The 20,382-nt window shown below is 43.4% G+C and overlaps 2 protein-coding genes across 5 annotated transcripts; both read left to right on the forward strand.

Moving 5' to 3' along the window:
• The first annotated feature begins 387 nt into the window (after nt 1–387).
• LOC100839474 (centromere-associated protein E) lies at nt 388–9,965 on the forward strand. Of its 2 annotated transcripts, none has more exons than XM_003580497.4 (8): nt 388–616; nt 1,586–1,681; nt 2,619–7,049; nt 7,234–7,458; nt 7,545–7,703; nt 8,122–8,280; nt 9,052–9,198; nt 9,283–9,965. In XM_003580497.4, exons 2-8 carry the CDS (start codon nt 1,610–1,612, stop codon nt 9,502–9,504), a joined length of 5,415 nt encoding a protein of 1,804 aa, XP_003580545.2. In that variant the 5' UTR covers nt 388–616; nt 1,586–1,609; the 3' UTR covers nt 9,505–9,965. The 2 variants fall into 2 exon arrangements, with proteins under 2 accessions (XP_003580545.2, XP_010240421.1); XM_010242119.3 differs by having other exon boundaries at nt 9,052–9,171.
• A 5,568-nt stretch (nt 9,966–15,533) lies between these two features.
• On the forward strand, nt 15,534–20,137 carry LOC100839778. 3 transcript variants are annotated; one of them, XM_024456264.1, is made up of 6 exons: nt 15,534–15,991; nt 16,435–16,963; nt 17,077–17,220; nt 17,840–18,080; nt 18,474–19,001; nt 19,199–20,137. In XM_024456264.1, exons 2-6 carry the CDS (start codon nt 16,481–16,483, stop codon nt 19,747–19,749), a joined length of 1,947 nt encoding a protein of 648 aa, XP_024312032.1. In that variant the 5' UTR covers nt 15,534–15,991; nt 16,435–16,480; the 3' UTR covers nt 19,750–20,137. The 3 variants fall into 3 exon arrangements, with proteins under 3 accessions (XP_024312032.1, XP_024312031.1, XP_014751540.1); XM_024456263.1 differs by lacking the exon at nt 15,534–15,991 and having other exon boundaries at nt 16,004–16,963; XM_014896054.2 differs by lacking the exon at nt 15,534–15,991 and having other exon boundaries at nt 16,006–16,963; nt 18,501–19,001.
• The last annotated feature ends 245 nt before the right edge of the window (nt 20,138–20,382 follow it).

Below are 20,382 nucleotides of genomic sequence, written 5' to 3' on the forward strand. Positions count from 1 at the left end.
CAGCTATTTTTTCTCAAAAAAAAATATCATCAGCTATTTAAAACTCCATTTCTTTAGTCGGACTATTTTTATTATTTTCTAAATCATGAATAATTTGAGGTCGTATGTTACGCTTCCAGGGGGTATCCGTTGCAAATCCCCTCCCGATCCCGAAAACCACTCTCTTTTTTCTTTACGCCGCCGGCCCCAAACATACGCAGCTGTCGCGCCTGGGGGGCAGCCTCGTAATTCTACCACCGCCGCCCACGGCTTAATCCCATAGCGCCACCCACTGACAGCCCGGGAACCAGCGCAACAAGCCCCGCACGTCAGCGAACGCACGCGTTGGTGAGCCCACAAGCGACCCGGCCAACTCAGTAGCACGTCAGATATAAACCCTCCCCACGAAGGAGAAAAATTAGCGCTTCAAAACCCCAACAAAAATAAAAAAAGATTCTCTCTCTCTCTCCCTCCTGCTCTGCTCTCTCTCTACTCCCCATCGATCGTCCTGCTACTTCTCTCTCTTAATTTCTCGGCGGGGTTTAGCGGCGGCGTTTGATCCTCGGTTGCTGCGGACCATCGGGAAAGCAAGAGAAGGGAGAAGGATCTCGACGCCGGGAGCTTTTGGTCTTCCGAGGTGAGCTCCTGTTTCAAGCATTTTTCCGTGTGTTTTTCCTTTTATTATTTGTTTTGAATCCGATTGCGCCCTTGTGGAGTGATTCAGCGATCGGGTGGTTTCGTGCGCGAGCTTCGATTCCGATTGCTTGCTGTTTCCGCCATTTGATCTGATCTTCTCGTCTCGATCCGGAGCGGTTCCTCCCGTTGCCTGAATCGCGCTTGTGGACTGGGGGCTGACTGGGGAGCTGTCGGGATTTGCTTCGATTGTGCCTTCTCCGGTCGTCGTTGCCTTCTTCACCATTTCGATCGGCTCGTGCTCGATTTTGCTGGAGCCACTTTTTTGCTCGGGGGCCGGGGCGGAGGATGGTGGACGATGGTGTTTCGATCAGATTGTTCTCCTTTTTGACTTTTGAGTGCTGCGGATGGCACGTCTCTGCTCGGGTTAGGCAGCGATCGTGGGAGAGTTGGTGAGGGCTTGAATTCTTGTTTTTATCTTTTGCTTTTTTCGGGTCTGGCCGTCTGGTTGCCAAGTTATTTGCTGGCTATTGCGTTTGGTAGATGCAAGCTTGTTCTTCACAGGTCAGTGAAGCTCGGATCAGAGTTTCCGTAGAAAATTGTTGCTGATCATTTTTTGATCGATCGGATCTTGTGCTAGTTTATGTAATCTTGCTCCTCGTCGGTCTTGTGTGGAGTTTGTAGGGTAGGCTTTGGAGGAAGAAGAGACCAGGCAATTCTTACTTTACCAGAATAACAATAATAACTGGATCCTAGCTGTCGCCCTTTCTCTGCATCCTTCATCATTCTGTACACACAACCCTTTTTTTTATTATCCCATCGAGCCTCTTCTAGGAAGACTGCTGAGCTTTTTGACCTTGCTTTGATAGGATTCCATTTGTAGGGTACAACATGATTGCGTATTAACTTCATGTCTGTGGGTATTCAGGATGTAAGGATTGGTGCTAATACTTTTTCTTGACGTAAATTGCAGAGAGGAATACGCTAGTCCTTGGAGATGGAAGCCGAACAGACTGCAGAACTAAGCTCTGTAGAGCCGACTAATCTTAAGTCAGCTGATAAGAGTTTGGTAAGAATATTTTTCATCCGTAAAGTCAAATGCATGCTTGCAATTCAAATAAGTGCTACTATCATGTTAGTTTCATTCTTGATGTAGAAAAAAACGGTTTGTGAACATGTAGGGTGGGTGACTGGTACTTTCGGAAATGTCATCCTCGGTACTTTAGTTTTATTGAATTCGTTATGTTGGTCTCTGGTATTTGAATATCCTTCAATTGAATGTGTGGAATTTCTGGTGTAGATGATAATTAATGAGCAGTAGAAAATATCTATTGCTCTGTCGCATTTATTTTGGTGGGCAATGGGCAATAGATGACGTCTTTATATTTTACTGCACTGTCGTATTGAGAATTGTGTTGCAGTTTTCATGACCGGTGTCATATTACAGATTCCACTATAATTACATTTGCATCCACTGCATTGAACAAGATCCTAGGAGGGTGGAGATTAGAAAAGTAACCATGAAACCGATTTCTTATCTATTGAATCGAATGTATAAAGATTGAGTTGGTGGTCGTTCATTCACTCCACCAAGACTACTCTCTAGATAGCTAGGGCATCTCCATAATATTTCTTCACACACACACACACACACACACCGCCGGAGCCTCTCTTACAGTTTTCAGTAAAAAAATCACCATAATTACCAATGTAGTAGAAATACGTATCACAATTATTGTTGATAACATTTATTATTTAGCACAAATTTGGGGAATATGAGGGTACAATCATTTAAGCATGCAGTATTTTTTTAATCCCGTAGCAACTCATTCGCATGCATCTAGCTAGTAATTCCTAAAGAATAATGGAAGTCTCATGCTTATACTAGCATCGCTTTGGTATTTTTCTTTGGATGAAGATGTGTTTACATTTGACTGATGACTTGGTTACTATTGAATTTGAACTTCCAAAGAAAACATTGAATTCTCACAGTGGCAATGTCTCAGGTACATGATGATGACAAAGAAAATATAGTAAACGGGAATTCAAATCCGAAAGTGATGGAAACACACAATTATGAAGATGATGGAACAGGGTCTGATGGTTTTGAGCTGGTGGATGTGAAGGAAAACTTTGATTCGGCTAAAATGGTGGAGAAAGAAAGGGAAAGTGGCAATGTCTCACCTTTGACAAAGGGAAGTCCCAAAGAGGATGAAGCAACTGCAGAATCTGCCATGTTGAACCAGGAAACAAAACAATTGGAAGAATTATCAAAGCGCATTGAAGAGCTTGAATCTGAAAAGCACAAATTGATGATGGATATGACAGAAGCAGAAAATAAACAGGCACTGCAATACAGTTCTCTGCAAGAAGCACAACGATCTCTCAGTGATAAGGATAAAGAGCTGGCGGATGCAACACAATCACTGAGCGAGCTGGGATCTGAGCTTGAAATCTCGAAAAGGAGGATTCAGGAAATTGAGGCCCAATTAGATTCATCCGCTGATAAGCTCCACAAGCTTGAAGAGCTGAAGGATGAAAGAAGCTTGCATGCTGCGCAGGAGGCGAAGAGGGCTGCAGAACTTGATAAGATGCTGGAAATGGCTCAGTTGAGCATGAAAGATATGGAAAACCAGATAAGTGATCTTCAGGAGGAGATAAAGGGACATCAAGATAAGGCCATAGACCATCAGCAAGTAGAAGAATCACTGAGTACCACAATCTCACAATTCAAGATGGTACAAGAGGCACTGGAACTGTCAAAATCACAAGTTGCTGATTTGGAGCAGAAGCTTGCCTCTCAGGATACTAACATCAGTAAGCTCACTGAAGAGTTGAGTCTCCATTGTTCATCTGAAGAATCGCTGAAGGAAGAAAGTCTTAAACTAGAGACTGAACTCGCTGCCGTGCATGAAGCGTTACAAGCAAAGCTTCTGACTTTGCAAGAAGTGGAGATGAAACTGGAAGAGCAGGCAAAGGATAAACAGACAAGTGAAGCTACACTGGAGAAGCAACGGGTGCAGATACTCCATTTGCAGTCTGGGCTCGATGAATTAAATGATGAAATTGTAACTCTCAAAGGCACTCTAGTTGACTCTAATTCGAAATTATCAGAGAGAGACTCAATGCTGCTCCAGGCTGAAGAGGATCATGCTAAAACACAATTGCTCCTGTCTGAAGCATTGTCACATAAAGAAGAACTGGAGGTAAATCTGAAATCCATCAGTGATCAGCATGGTGAGTCCAAAGCTGTCGCTGAAGATGCAAACCAGAAGATTCTCGAGCTTGAAGCACAAATCCAGGATCTGCATGCAGCTGAAGAGACTTTGAAGTCACAGCTGGAAGAGGCTAAGGCGAGCATTGAACTTGCAGAGAAAAAAAGTTCTGATCTTGAGAAACAGCTTAGCGAATCAGAGAATAAATTAGTCACTTCAAGTGAACAAGTAAAGTTGCTGGAAGAGCACATTCATCAAGAAGTAGCTTCTTCAGCAGAAAAAGAAAAACAGCTTGAAGAAGCAGTAAAGAGTGCAGAGGCATACCAAGAAAAATTGAATGAGTTGCAATCTTCTCTGGATTCCTCGACATCTAAAAACCAGCTACTTGAACAAGAAGTCAAGGATCTGACTGAAAGATTCTCAGAGCATCAACAGCAAGCCCATTCTGTTCATGAAAGAAGTCTTGAACTGAAGAGCTTACTTGATACATCAAAGTCTGATGCTGATGGTGCACATTCCCGGAGGCAGGAGCTTGAGCAGGAGCTCGATACCACACATGCAAAGTTAAAGGAGGTTGAAGCAGAACTAGCACAGTACAGAAGCAAGGTTTCACACCTTTCCGATGATCTAGAAGCTTACCAAACAAAAGCAGCTAGTCTTGAAACTGTGATGGAAGCTGCAAGCAGAAAGGAAAAAGAGCTTATGGACTCACTAGGCCAAATTACTGAAGAAAAGATGAAACTTGAAGAACTAACGGCAGAATATGAAGAAAAATTTCAAGAACACTTGAAGGAAAGGATTTTGTTTGAAGAGAGGGTGCAGAGCCAAGAATTGAAGGTGCTTGATTTAGAAGAGTTGTTGGCAAAACTGAGAGAAGAAAAAGAAAGTGATGAAAACACCATTGCTAATCTGAACATGCAACTGTCCAATAAGAATGAACTGTATGTGCAATTGGAGTCCCAGTTAAGCCAGGTTGGAGATGATCATAGCAAAACAAGATCGCTTCTCTCTGATGCACAAGCACACAAAGAGGAACTAGAGCTAAATTTGAGATCTCTTAATGACCTGCACACTGAATCCAAAACAGCCGCAGAGTCTGCAGTGCAGAGGACTGCAGAGCTTGAAAGTCTAGTTGAGGAATTAAGTGCAGCTGAACAAAGTCTGAAGTTGCAGCTTACTGAGTTTGAGTCAAAGCTAGAATCTTCTGAGAAGAAGAGCACAGATCTTGAGCAAGAGCTTAAAGATGCGACCGATAAATGCAATGATTCCCGTGTGAAGGTTGATGAGCTTTCTGGGGAACTCGAAGCAAACAAGGAGAAATTGACAAGTCTTGAGGCTTCATTGGTAGAAGCAAACCAAAAGGAGGCCGAATTGTCAGAGAAGTTGGCTCAAGCTAATGAAGAAAAGCAGGAGTTTGAAGAACTGTCAAAGAAGGCCACCATAGCGCATTTGGAAGCAGAGAAGCAGGTCCAGATTTTACAGAGTGATCTAGATTCTGCACGAGGTAAAATGGAAGAGGTGGAGGGTGATCTTCGGGCCCTGGGTGTTAGAGAAAGCTCAGTACTTGACAAGCTTAAATCTGCAGAGGAGCAGCTTGAGCACAGCGGGAGGGCACTAGAACATGCCACTTCTAAGAAAATTGATCTAGAATCTCTGTACCAGTCTTTACTTGAAGATACAGAGATGAAACTCCAACAATCATCAGACAACTTGACTCAGAAGGAGACAGAATGCCAGGAACTGTCTGAAAAATTGAGGTCGGCCGAGGAACAAGTGGCATCTTATCAAGCAAAAGCAGCTGCAGCCATTGAAGAGGCGGAATCAATGAAGGTGGAGCTCGAAGCCTTTGAAAATGAGATTGCTACTCATGAGACCACCATTGAGGAAATTAGGAGCAAGGTCTCCGATTCTGAGTCGAAGGCTGAGCATGCGTTGGCTGAGAGTGCAATATTGAGTGGGGCAAATCAGGCCCTGAAAGAAGAACTTGATGCTAAGCTAGCCATGCTTCATGACCTGCAAGAGCAGTTTAATTCTACTCATGCTGAAAAGGAAGATGTTGTTTCAAAGCTAGATGAGCATGGAAGAACGATAGAACATTTGACTGAGGTGCACAGTAGAGGCTTAGAACTCCAATCTGCATCTGAGTCAAGGAATGCAGAAGTTGAAGCTCAAATACGTGAAGCTCATGACACAATAGTACAAAAAGATCTAGAAGTTAAGGACTTGAATGAGAGACTGATTGCACTTCAGTCTGAAACTGAAAGTTTGATGCATGTGAATGAAGCCTTGAAGCAGGAAATCAATGCTAAGCTGGTCATGGTTGATGAGCTACAGGAGAAAGTTGCGGCTATGAGTTCTGAAAAAGAAGAGGCTGCAGAAAAGCTGGCTGTTCATGAGAAAACATTAAATCATTTGACAGAAGAGCACTCAAGGGGCTTGGAGCTCCAGTCTGCTGCTGAAACGAGGAATGCAGAAATTGAGAGCCAGTTGCGTGAAGCTCTTGAGACGATTGCACATAAAGAAGCTGAAGTTGCAGAAGTCAAGGAAAAGCTGGTTTCTCTTGAAGCCGAGAATGCGAAACTGGTTGGTGCGAATGAGGGCTTAAATGGGGATGTGGTTGCCCAGGTGGCCCTGTTTAATGAGTTACAGGAACGGTTGAACGCTACTCATGCTGAAAAGGAAGAAGCTGTAGAGAAGCTAGCTGTTCATGAGGGAACGATCACACACTTGACAGAGGTTCACACAAGAAACTTGGAGCTTCACTCTGCAGCTGAATCAAAGAATGAAGAAATCGAAGTTAAGCTGCGTGAAGCCCTCGAGACAATATCACAAAAAGAAGCTGAAGTTAAAGACTTGAGCAAGAAGCTGGATGCTCTTGAGACTGAGTTGGGATATTATGAAGAACGGGCAACTGAAGCTGCTGCCAATGAAGAAAATCATAAGGTTAAATTTGATGAAGCTGTGCACAAACAGAAGAGCCTAGAAGCACAGCTTGCAGAAACACAAAACAAGGTTGAACTTTTCTTTACAGAAAAAGAAAACTTGCTTATTGCAAATAGTACTTTGAATGAGGAGCTGGAAGTAAGTCAGAACAAGTTGCATGAATTACAGCTGGCACTTGCTGCTGCAGTAGCAGAGAAGCAGGGGTCATCTGAAGAGATTCATTCATTGCGAAAAACACTAGATGGCATGATTCAACGCAAAGAAGAACTGGAAAGCCAGGTGATCAAGTGTTTTATTTATGTTGTTATCTGCCAAGTGCCAACCACTGCTTTCTTCTCGTGGCTTCAAAATATTTTGTCATGTCATTACATAGCTGTTTACTGATCAAGACATATACCGTAGCTTCAAAAGTGCTAGAAAAATAATTCTTGCTGTTCTTTAACAAGATAGAAACTTTTTTCAGGTATCGTCTGCACTGGAAGATCATGAAGAACTGAAGAGCAAGTACCAAGGTACAGTAGAAGAGAAGCAATTGTTGAATGGCAGATATGAGACTGCAAAGAAAGAACTTGACGAAGCAATAGCCAAGTTGGAGGAGAAAATGAATTTGGAGAAGTCAGAAAAAGAAATGCACATTTCAAAACTTGAGAGACAAATTACAGTCTCAGAGCTAAAATACATGGAGGAGGTATATCTTGTTATTTACCCCCCTATAAATTATTTTGGATTTCTCCTTTCGAAGCATTACGTGTATAATTTATCAAATCCTTTCAGATCCAGACCATGCAAGTTGAAACAACCGAGAAGGGGGAAGCGCTTACAACCAAGATGCAGGAGCATGCAAAATTAGTCCACGAAAAAGATGAGTTGGAGCAACAGTTGCTGGAAATTAGAAAGGAACTGGAAGGTGCTTACCATACAATAGCAAGTCAGGTAATTGGTGCTGTAAATAGTTTGACAAAATAACACAACTTTCTTATTGTCAGGCCTTTTTTCTAAGTGCAGAAGGGGTTGCTGGATCTATCATTTTTCTAGATTTTTATAGATCAAGTTTGTGTGCCTTGACAATACTCGCTGCTAGATCTGTGCACATATCTATTTTAGTTACTGATCAACTGTAAATTGCTTCCAAATGGTCACGTGGGTGGTTCATGGAGAACTTAGATTATTCACACAAAAATATTCATTACCCGGTTTAACTGGTACCATCTAAAAATGATGACTATGTGATCAACAGTCTTGACATGTAGTGAAGTTGTTGACTCAAGAGCATCCAATATTTTCGAAATTTCTTTACAATTGTATCACTGTCTGAATTAATTTTAACATTTCAAAATCTTTGTTTTGGCAGGAAGAGCAAACTTCAGTGAGGGAGATAAAATGGGATGCGTATAGGAAGTATTCAGCGGATCAGTTAGAAGCTGAACAGCAACATGCTGCAGAACTGGAAGTACAAGTATCAGCTCTTAAACAACAACTGCAAGAAGCTGATATTCACTACAAGAACAAGGTCAGATTTTATCTGAGTATCCATCTTATGCTACAATGCTAGTTCACCTGTTTTTAGTCTTCAAATTCTTAAATGTGAAAGTCTGTCTTGTTCAGAGGCAATCCAGCTTATTCCTTGATTGTCTCTTGTTGGAATGCAAGCATTATTACCAAAGGCTTGCATCATGATGGTATCCAAGGGGACAATGGATAGAAAACCACGTATATTTTTTTGCTGCTTCTTATTTCTGTTTTTGGTTTCTGTTAGTTATGTTTGAGCTTTTGTTTTGGGTTGTTTTACTGTACTCTTGTGCCGTCTTGGCATCTTCTTATACAAAATGACACACATTTGGGTGTGTGTTCGAGAAAAAGATATTAAGCTATATGATCTTTAGGGAAACAAATCGCAACTGTTACACAGCAATTACAATTGGCCAAAACACAACACAAGCAGAAGGTAAAGTCCCTTGTTGTAGCTAATAGGACCTTAATAAAGAGGAAAACATAATCACCACTTATGATTATAGAACATGTTTAAATAACCACAAAGTCTTCTCAATTGTCTGGCGCTTGTACTACAGATTCTTTCTGATAAAAAAAGCTGATCTATTCAACCATGCCCCCATACTGCCCACTGTTTTTACTGATAAAAGGCAGTTTGCTTTTGCATCAGAAGTTTGCCTTTGCCATTAGAACTTGTTGTCCCCACTGCTGCGTTGGTACTTAATAAGTGTGTATACATTAGCAGTTGGACGAGCTTTTTTCTGACGTATTGAATTATCCAAATTTTCAGGTAACAGAAGAGAGAGAGAAACTTGCTCTCGTCAATACAGAGCTCAACAAGTTGACGCAAAATTTGAGTAAGAGCGCTGAAATGGAGATGAAGGTACAGGACCTTGAGCAGAAGTTGCAGGTAGCTTATTCCAAATCCGACGAACAGGCAAGCAGAAAAAATGACATGAAATCTCTCTAGTTACCCTGATTAGTTGTTATTAGGTATTAACAACATCATCTCCTTTTGCAGGTAAAGGATACAGTGGTATCAACGAGATCCCGAGAATTCAGTCTGGACTCGTCCGCGCTGCAAAACAAACAACTCGGCAGTTCTCAGGCTCCTGACACAGCCTCTCCAAACCTGAAGCAGCAACAAATGCCAGAACCATCTGGTATCATGGCCTTCAAGTTCATCCTGGGAGTGGCCCTGCTGTCTGTGATCATCGGTGTATTCCTTGGAAAGAGATACTAGTGCAGTTCCAGTTCTGTGAAGGTCACTTGGTGCCCCATGGAAAATCCCATTGTTAAAAGTTAAAACTGCTCATGTGAACCTAAACTACTCTAGCTGAACAAAACATAGTTTGTGAGATTTGGTGGATTGCATAGGAACGGATTGATGACTCTTAGGGAGAAGTCAGAAATCTGAAAGTTTTTATTTCCCGTCTTGGTGCAATTTCCCTTTATTTTATCTTTGGGCAGCTGGAGCTGGGAATTTGATTTTTGTTCATTCCTATCCTTTGCATGCAGAAGGCCATATGCATGCAATTGGTTTCGCTGTCAATGAGCTTGTGTTTACATCTCTCTGTAAAGAAAAGTCAGATATCACCATGGTTTTGAAATATGAAGCCTCTTCTAATTTGTTAATAGGAAGAGTGTGAGTTGTAATATACTCTCTCCGTTCCATAATTCTTGTCGAAATATTACATTTATCTAGACACCTTTTTAGGAATAGATACATTTATTTTTTGGCAAAGTTGAGACAAGAATTATGGAATGGAATGAGTACCGTGGCCTATTTCTACAAGATCAAAAGGTTTCAAGCGGCTGGCATTTGTTTCCTCTCTCGTAATATGATTGCCCAAATAAGTTTTTTCTTTTCACTGTAAATCTCAAGCACGCTGATGTAATTCTACATTCTACCTTCTCTAGACTCTACTAGTAACTACTTTCCTTTGGAGGCACAGATGATACGAGTGAATGAATCTGGTCCATATTGTCATTTTGCAGGTGCAATGCATGGTGAAACTACAAAAGCACTCCCACAAGCGACAGTGATGTGTCACAACATGCTTCTACTTGACGGGCTCTCTTTGCTACATCAATCCAGCGATAGTTGGATAAACGACACCGTAAAGCTGGCGGTTTTGATAAGCAGGACGTGAGAGTGGCCCGTGGTCCCACATGTCAGTCAGACATGCAGTGACGTTTTTATTTTTGTTTTCTGATACTAGCCCAAACTAGAGCCTTCTTCCGTTAGTTTTGCAATGCTGACACGATGTAAGATGATGGTTTCGGAGCACCTACTCCTGCTGTATGGAAAACTTCCTTTCTGGATGCCCGATTCTAGAAACACGAGAATGGAAAAAAGAGAACGTCCCGGTTTTTTTTTTTGCGAGGGATTTTCTTATAATCTCACAGGAAAACAATCTAGTGGATATATTCAGTCACGAGAATTTTGTAGGAATCTGAGGGGAGAGAATATGAACGCAAAACACAGAAGAATTTTGTAGGAATCTGAGTAGGAGAATATGAATGCAAAACACACAGAAAGGTTCACAGAATTTGTTTTATGGAAATAATTCCATTCGAAGATGCCCTTGGGAGTTGGTATCCACGGACTAATAATGAACCATCTGGAGGAGGGGAAAAACTGCGTGAAGAGAATCCTTCAGAGACTGTGGTCACAGCCATTAGTGACTCAGTAAAGTCCTCTAGTTTCTTGTCCTGATGGAGAACGGTACGGGAGAGACCACAATAATCATCGACCTGTGCTGCATTGGAATAGTCTCCTGTCTGAATTTCCAGCCTTTGCAATGTGTTACCCTGACATTTTGCAGGGACCAACGTGTGAGTGACTAGGAGGGCTGTGATGATGGACATAATTTATAAATAAATTAGAAGCTACACTAATCACCACTCTTGTTGCTAATGGGCACTTATTCCGAAGTAAATTAAGGCATCCATCTAGTTTGGGTAGGACAGGGATTAGCCGAATTGCCGAAACATCTAAAAAGGACAAACGAAACTTTCAGTGCAACAAACTATGTGCAACTCGAGAGTAGTAGACCCACATGACTGGGAGGATATTTCATTCACGATGCCCTTCATCACAAGATCCCCAAGTGAACCTTTTTTTGTGGAAAAAGGGAGAAAAAGGTGATAGATGGATAATAAAGGCAGAAGGAATATATGCCATTTTAAAGCCTACTACCTACGTCCATGCATGTGTGGTGAAGCCAGGTGCTGAGGTGCACCACCTATGGGAGAAGTGACAAATTTCACTTGGATCGACAAATGGCATGTACAGTACCATCATATCCAAAGTAATTTCTTTCCTGTCTCAATTTTGACTAAATTCGAATGCATCTATACACTAAGTTATGTCTACATACATCCAAATTTTGACAAACTTGAGACATTTTTTTTTTGTCGGAGGAAGTAGAAAGTTTCCAACTTGCACTCACTGCCCTCCAAATGGCATGTACAGTACCATCATATCCAAAGTAATTCCTTTGCTGTCTCAATTTTGGCTAAATTTGAATGCATCTATACACTAAGGTCCTGTTTGGTTAGACTTAAAACTGTTTTTTGACTTTTGGCTTATAAGCCCAACCAAACAGGGCCTGAGTCATGTCTACGTACATCCAAATTTTGACAAATTTGAGACATCTTTTTTTTGTCGGAGGAAGTAGAAAGTTTACAACTTGCACTCACTACCCTCCAAAGACTGAATGAACCAAAAAAGACCAAAAAAAAAAGGAGGCGCCATACCTGATATCTGTACCTGCACATATTGGCATGGACCGAGGAGTGACATTGAAAACAATTTTCCTTATTATCTTTTAATTTAATTTGCGGTTGGAGGCAATGTTTATGTCTTCCCAACACATTCCTAGCTTGGAGCAATAACTGAATCCTAAGGCAAATATGTGGTCTGTATGATTTGCCGGTTACTCGCAATCGCATCATTTGTCCTTCGTAATCGTACCCCAGCCCCGAAGAAGAAGACTGAAAAAGGCAGGATTTTACTCTGCAAACTACTCCCTCTGTTTCATACTTCTTGTCGAAATGTTACATGTATCTAAATATTTTTTTAAGATAGATACATCTATTTTTGATAAATTTGAGATAAAAATTATGCATGTGCGTGGCCTTTCTGTCCTATCGCCCCGGCCGCTGCTGATATCGTCCAATTACCCCGGCCCGGCCCGGCTCCTTTTCTGGCTGGCATGCCCACATGCTTGAAAGGAGTAATAATATACGGCTGAATCGAACGGGCCACGCGGCCGGTGTCGCGGATCGAACGCCGACGGGACCAGCTGGCGAGAGAGCAGAGCAGAGAGGAAGAGAGAGGAAACGTGGCACTGTTGGGGGATGCCCCGGCTCCAGCGTGGCGCCAAGGCGATGGATGGATCACACAAAAGCCTGCAATCATGACCGGATTGAAGGAGACCAATGTGGTCAAACACCGGAGGGAGGAGGAGAGCTGCGGTGGCATGGAGTCCTAACAATTTAAAATCGGAGAGAACAGTACTGCTCCTAGTAGGACTGGGCAGGGTGGTCTCCCACCTAGTACGTGAACCGTATCTCCCGGCCACCCTCGTCACTTTGCTCCCAGCAGTCGTCCACAGCGAGTGCTCAGTGCTCACAGGCCCAGCAGTGCAGTGGAGGGGTGTACGTCCCTCCATTCATTGATGGACAAAACACTTCACTCCGGCTCCCCCTGTTGTACTGTAAAACTTGGGCTCCCTCGCTCTCAGCTCTCTGTCTGGTCTGGTCCCTCTCTCGTCCACACGCACACAATGGCAGCAGTGTACGGCACAGAGCGCTGCGCCAAAAGACAGAGCAGAATCCTTAGAAACAGCCGCTCTATGGCCCCACCTGCCAGTGGCTGGTCGTGGGGCGATCGATCTCGTGGAGGGGACGTGGCCTCAGCGCAGCCACGGGGCCGCGGCAGCGTCCGGGCGCTGTCTGCCTACAGGGAAGCTGTTTTTTTTTCTTTTTATCTCAGGCTCGCGCCGGGTCGGGGTTGCTAGCTGGATTTAAGCCTGTGTGTTTGCTAGGACCAATTTTGGGCGCGCGAGGCGAATCATGCCGGCTTTATTTCCTATCCGAGTGGTAGTAGTACAGACGTAGAGTGGAGTACAATACGAGCCAACTTGTTGCTTGGCACGCATGCAAAAAGGCAGGGGAGAGATCCCCGGGCTGTAGCACGCATGCAAAAGGTACCTTGACTGCTAGTTCTGTCTATCTTCTTTTGTTGCTGTGAAGAACCTTGGCCCCGGTAGTCATCAACTTGTGATGGTCTTATGGAGCGAAACTTGTCTTGAGATGGCACGAGCTTCTTGTTTTATCTTTTTCCATGGTTATGAACTTATGATGTTCCGGGCTAGAGAAAATCCAAAATACTTTCTCCGTCCCATATTAAGTGATTTCTGTTACATGTATCTAGACACTTTTTAGACATAGATACATTCATATTTGAGTAAATTCGACTCACTTAACATGGGACGGAGGGAGTAGGAAATAGGAGCGGTTGAATCGAAGAGAGAAGCCCGCAACCTAGGGTTTCGTTGGAGAAAATCTTACCATAGGATTGACCCTCGGTCAGGCCTCCGGTTCTGAGGAGTTGATTCAGCAAGTTCGCCGTTACAAGATGGAGAGAACAATGATGCCATAGATAAGCCATGATGAAAAAACATGGCTATTTGTGGTTCACATAATTGCGAGGTGTGCCGAACTTACTTGAAAGTAAGGATATCCATAGAGAAGCGAAAAGCATATTGATTGTGTTCCCAAAACTATAATGGGGCCACCAAAATGAGCTACAGATCTAAATAACAAACATGTTGCTTAATTGTATAACTACCAAAGCTAACGTTTAGATAGCATATGTCATGTATTTATAATCATTGGTTGTAGTTGAGTTTGCCGGTAGAATATATCGTAGCAAAGGGGTCAACCGAGGCTAGCCCACTTTCCAGAAGCATAAAGGGAGTACCTCGTTAAGGGTTAAGTTGGTTCTTTTCTTGTCGTTAGGTTTATACACAAGAAACACCAACCATCTTAAGATGGTATTCAAACTTCTTCTTGATTTCGAGCATCCACAACTTGTTTTTTTCTTGCCATGTAAGAGGAGAGAAGTATTATCGATTTGTCTAAAATTGTTTGGAATATTTGAAAACCTGAGTCAACTAAATTTGCAAACTACTACCATTAAATTCACAGTTTAAGCAAAACACTAGTGCGAATTTTTGGTTCGTAAATTGCACGTGGAGTGAGATTGTCGACGACGATTGATTTTTATCCAAAAGTGGCTACGTAGTCCTACACTCCTACTATCCCATGAAACTAAGGAAAACATTGAGCAATACAATTGACCTCAAACCCTAACCCCTACGCCCAATGTGATTTGAGGGGCCATAGGGGGTCACATTGCCCCAACCGTTACATCCGACGATCAGGGCCGTCTATTCAGCGAACGACATGGACGACTATGCGGCCATAGAGCTTCGACCCAACAACACACGAGTCGGCACATCACACGGGCACCAAAGTGTAGTTGTCGTTCATCTCCAGTCTATGGCCACCACGCCATGCTAACCACCACCTAGCTGCTACTTGATGAGCTTCTCCCTTGATTCCCGACACCTTCCTCACTTTCTCTCTCCTTATCTAGTCTCTTCCTATGGTCTTCGGGGTAAAGGCAGTGCAGGCTGTGACCGTAAATCTATCATTTTCCGCCGTCGGTCTTCCTAAATATTATTCATATTTCGAACAGTTTTGATTGATTAATATATTTTGAACAATTTTATTCAAATCAATATATTGGAAACGACTATAATGTGAATAAAAAATTTCATTTTATTTTGGCTATTCTATCATAGAAACATATGTGACATATTCCTCCGTCCAACAAAAGATGTTTCAAGTTTGTTAACATTTGAATGTATCTAGACATGACTTAGTATAGTATATAGATGCATAAAAAAATTCTATAAGCGACTAAATATCAACAAAATATATTATATAAAAATGACAACACTAACAAGCGTCATAAAAAAAAGTGCAATTATATAAATTCAGCTATGTCAACAAAATATCATGGAGCATCAAAATCTGTCTCCTCTGATTCTATAAGCGACTCTTTTTCTTTCTCCCCACTGGTCTTCCCAAATTCTCACTGTCAACTTGTTTTCTTTTCTTTCGGATAGGCAAAAGTTTTTGTCAATATTAATGGAGAAGGAAGTCCATATTTAGAGCGGGCGACCGCCCCGAGAGAGCATCTCCTCCAGATTTCTCTTTTCAGCGCCCACGCCAACCTCAGCCGTCGCCTCCGCCCGCGAGCTCACTCCCTCCCACCTCCCCCACACCGACCGCCACCTGCCTTCGCCTCTCCCGGCGGTCAAGCGCGCTGTCTGTCCCCGCCGCCGCGCGCCGCCTGCCTCAACGGGGACGGGGGGCAGCGGCCGGGGAGGTCCTGCTGCTCCTCGGCGGCGAGGCCGTGAACCACCACGGCCGCCGGCCGGCCAGCCTCAAGCAAATAGATCGGGCGCCGCCCCCGTCCGGAGAGGAAGAGGAGAGCTCTGAGCACGGACAGCAACCTTCCCCGACGCCTCCCCCAACGTCCGGATCGAGCCCCATCCTCCACGGACGGCGCCTCCCCTTCCGGATCGAGCAGCTGGTCTTGGCGGCGGCGGGAGGCAAGCTGCAGAGGAGGGAGACGGGGAAGGGAAGAGGTATGTTGGCGGGAGGGAATGCTCCGTTTCGGGAGGGAGACGGAAACCGTTTCGGGCATCTCTTGCAGTTGCTTTTGCTCTTAGGGAACAATGAGCGGAGACTCCAGCCCCGGCTTTTGCAGATTCCTCTTATGATATTATCTGCTTGTTTCTATGGCAGATGCGCAATACGAATATACAATGAGTCATATTCTTCGTACAAAAGATTTGCGGGAAATGCCATCTTGCTCTGTTTCCGTGGTTCTCCTTGCAATCTTGCAGAAACTATTCCCCAGTAGTTTTTTATTCTCCTGTGTATATCTTGCATGTAGCTAGCCTCACACATTGCTTATTTTGACCATAGATTTCCCCGTCGTCTATGACATGCAAACAACACATTTTCGAGATTTCTGTTTTCTCAGTTTCCCCTGCCATTTTTACCTCTTGTTTGCTCTCATTTTTAGGGCCGTAGCTTCTCCTATCCATTACATCTGCCAACTGTTCAGCACAATGAAGCCCTCAGATGACAGGATGCAACTCTTAGGTTTGACGCAATCGGAGGAGTCATCGCTTGACGTGGAGGGGTACTGCTATCATAATGAGACCTTTCCTTGTTCTCCGTCGATGCAACCGATTGCTTCTGGGTGTGTACACACAGAGAACAGCGCGGCGTATTTCTTATGGCCGACATCAAACCTACAGCATTGTGCGGCAGAGGGACGAGCAAACTACTTTGGGAACCTTCAGAAAGGACTACTGCCAGTGCTCCCTGGCAAGTTGCCCAAGGGCCAGCAAGCAAATAGCTTGCTTGACTTGATGACCGTAAGAGCTTTCCATAGCAAGATATTGCGGCGTTTCAGCCTTGGGACAGCAGTGGGCTTCCGCATAAAAAAAGGTGTTCTGACAGATATCCCTGCGATTATTGTCTTCGTTGCCAGGAAGGTTCACAAAAAGTGGCTTAATCCAAACCAATGCCTTCCTGCTATTCTTGCGGTAGGAAAACCTTATTTCTTTTCTGTACTAGGTTATTGGACAGGCTTGTGTTCATACTTGAAATTGGGTTTTTTCATGTACTAAATATCTCTCACTTAGTTGGGTCATTACAGGGTCCTGGAGGTGTTTGGTGTGATGTTGATGTTGTAGAATTTTCATACTACGGTGCACCGGCTCAAACACCTAAAGAACAAATGTTTAGTGAGCTTGTTAATAAGCTGTGTGGCAGTGATGAATATATAGGTTCAGGCTCTCAGGTACGTAAATCTCTATGCACTTTTATTCGTATTGGTTTGATTTCCCTAAATGTCATGTTATCTAAGCAGATAATGCTACCGTGTGTATGCATTGAATTGGACAAAAACATGTACTACCAACTGTTTGTCTTGCAAGCGGACCGTTCAATTATTTTTTTGAATTTACTAGTGCGAACGAATAAAATAGCATGTCACCTTAAGGCGTTGCACCAAGAACTGGTAGTTACTTTCTCAGTTTGCGTTGTATGTATGATGCAAGGTGATGCAGCTATTTTCAGTGCTTCACCTCATTCAACTGGGTGTTACTTAAGTTAAATTCCCTGTTCGATGATCAGCAATGAGAAGTCCCCCTCCTCCTGGCAAAATAGTGTCCGGGCATCATGTCATAATGTTAGTTGTTGCGTACTTGCATATGCAGCCTAACAATTTGGGACCCCATTCAAATCCTAGCCGTCAGAACCGTCACTAACACATGTGCTATTTTGCACGCCATGCTTTTTTTGCCAAATATAACTCAACTATGTACTCTAGAAATTATAGCAGCATATAGTGAACTGGATGATCTGAGAGGGCGTGCTTCTGAAAGTTCCTCCTCACAGTTTTCCATGCGCTATTTCAGGTTGCAAGCCAGGATACATTTGGAACTCTAGGTGCAATTGTGAAACGGCGCACCAACAACAGGCAGGTTGGTTTCCTCACCAACCGGCATGTTGCAGTTGACTTGGACTATCCTAACCAGAAGATGTTTCACCCATTGCCACCCAATCTTGGGCCTGGTGTTTATCTTGGAGCTGTCGAAAGGGCAACATCTTTCATCACAGATGATGTTTGGTATGGAATTTATGCTGGAACAAACCCAGGTAGAGCAGTTACAAAATATTTGGTCGATTTAGGATTTTATGTTACTATATTCGCAGCATTTAACTGCAAAATATATGTTCGTGGAGACATGCCTAGTTCATGTTTCGTTTATTTTAAGAAGTGTCTTAAACATATATATTGATGTGTTGCACATTGCACAAATACTGAAATAAATGTGCACACACATATATGAGGCAGTATTTGTCTTTCTGATTGTTCCAGTTTTTGCCAGTTAGATTGATACCAACCTGCACTTCAGACTACTTAGGAACAAAACTGTATCTGTTTATGTGACAAATAATATTTAGTGTGTGTTGTGTTTGTAAACTAATGCATGTCTCTTTTTATTTAGTGTTCTAACTGATACACATGCTGTTCTAATCCCCAAACATATATGCTACCCTGCTGTGGACGTGCAGAGACATTTGTACGAGCTGACGGGGCATTCATCCCATTTGCTGATGACTTTGACATTTCCACGGTCACAACTATAGTTAGGGAAGTTGGTGAGATTGGGGATGTTAAGGTTATAGATCTGCAGTGTCCTATCAATAGTCTCATAGGAAGGCAAGTTTGCAAAGTCGGCAGAAGCTCGGGTCACACAACTGGGACTGTGATGGCATATGCCCTTGAGTACAATGATGAGAAAGGCATATGCTTCTTCACGGACCTCCTCGTTGTTGGTGAGAACCGCCAAACATTTGATTTGGAAGGCGATAGCGGAAGCCTTATTCTCCTAACCAGTCAGGATGGGGAGAAGCCACTTCCTATAGGGATAATATGGGGTGGCACTGCAAACCGTGGGAGGATAAAGCTTACAAGTGACCATGGCCCTGAGAATTGGACTACCGGAGTTGATCTTGGCCGCCTTCTTGATCGTCTGGAACTTGATCTTATCATAACCAACGAATCACTCAAAGGTCAGTACTTTTCCTTGATATTGCTGTCTTATCCAGATATTCTGAAAATACAGTTGCGTGCAAAATTATTATCAAATACCCTGGAACATACGTAATTATTGTATGAGGCAGTATAATGATATTGCATTTTAGTAGTTGCAATATTTTGTTACTTGTGCTTCATGGTACAAGACTGACATAAATTATCTACAATAAAGATGCTGTGCAGCAGCACAGGAACGCTTTGGTGGCTGCAGTCATCTCTGCTGTTGGGGAGTCTTCCACGGTGGCTGCAACTGCTCCAGAAGAGAAGGCCGAAGAGGTCTTCGAGCCTTTGGGGATCAAAATTCAGCAGCTGCCTCGTCATGACGTGACAATCTCTGCAACTGAAGGGGAGGACACCGCCAACACATCGGCCGACGTAGAAGAGCATCAGTTCATCTCAAACTTCGGCAGTATGTCTCCAGCACGTCGCGACCAAGACACTCCAAGGAACATCGGCAATTTGAACAACCCATCAGAAGAAGAGCTCACCATGTCGCTGCACGTAGGCGACAGGGAGCCCAAGCGGCTTCGTTCAGATGCAGAATCAAACCTCGACCTCGAGAAACGCCCTCGTCTGGACCCAGAATCGAGCCTAGACCTGGAGAAGGGGCCTCGCTCTGACCCGGAAGCAAGCCTAGACCTCGAAAAGCGCCCTCCTCCGGACAGAGAACCAAGCCTAGACCTGGAGAAGCAGCCTCGTTCAGACCCAGAAGCGAGAGTCTAGACCTGGAGAAGCGGCCTGGTTCTGACCCAGAAGCGAGCCTAGACTTGGAGAAGTGAGCGCTCAATCTCGACAATTCTGGAATGAGCCTGAGGACAATCAAAGTGAGTAGATCAAAGATCTCCTGCAGTTCAGCAAATTGGAATTGCAAGTATTAGCTTAAGTTAACTATTGGCTTCCCTTCGTGGGAAACGTATCATGTAGTACTATGTATGGCAGTTGATTCAGCTCTTGTAGGTTGTTTGGGTGGTAACCCTGCAGTTTTGCTGTGCCCATAAGATTTGATATACACAATGCTGAATCCGAATCCCTTTTTTTTGTTTGAAAAACAATGTCCTGGGACCCGATGAGAATCTAGTATGATGATTGATCTTCGTAGTTATGCTGATTACTGAATGCTGAAGATGTATGTCCAGAAATCTGCTGCTTAATTTCCTTTTGATGGAAAGTGAACCTGCCGCCTCTTTTCTTCTTGCTCGTTTGTGCTGCTAGCCGTGTAGTATGGAACAGAACGGCTAGCTTACCCTGTCAAATCTGGTGATCTCGATGGCACATTAATCTACGAATATCTGTGTTGTGTGTATGAAAGGGAGAGTAGCATATCCACGAATCTCCATGGCACATTAATCTGCACGT

This window comes from Brachypodium distachyon, chromosome 5 (genome assembly GCF_000005505.3).
Source record: "Brachypodium distachyon strain Bd21 chromosome 5, Brachypodium_distachyon_v3.0, whole genome shotgun sequence".
Taxonomy (NCBI): domain Eukaryota; kingdom Viridiplantae; phylum Streptophyta; class Magnoliopsida; order Poales; family Poaceae; genus Brachypodium; species Brachypodium distachyon.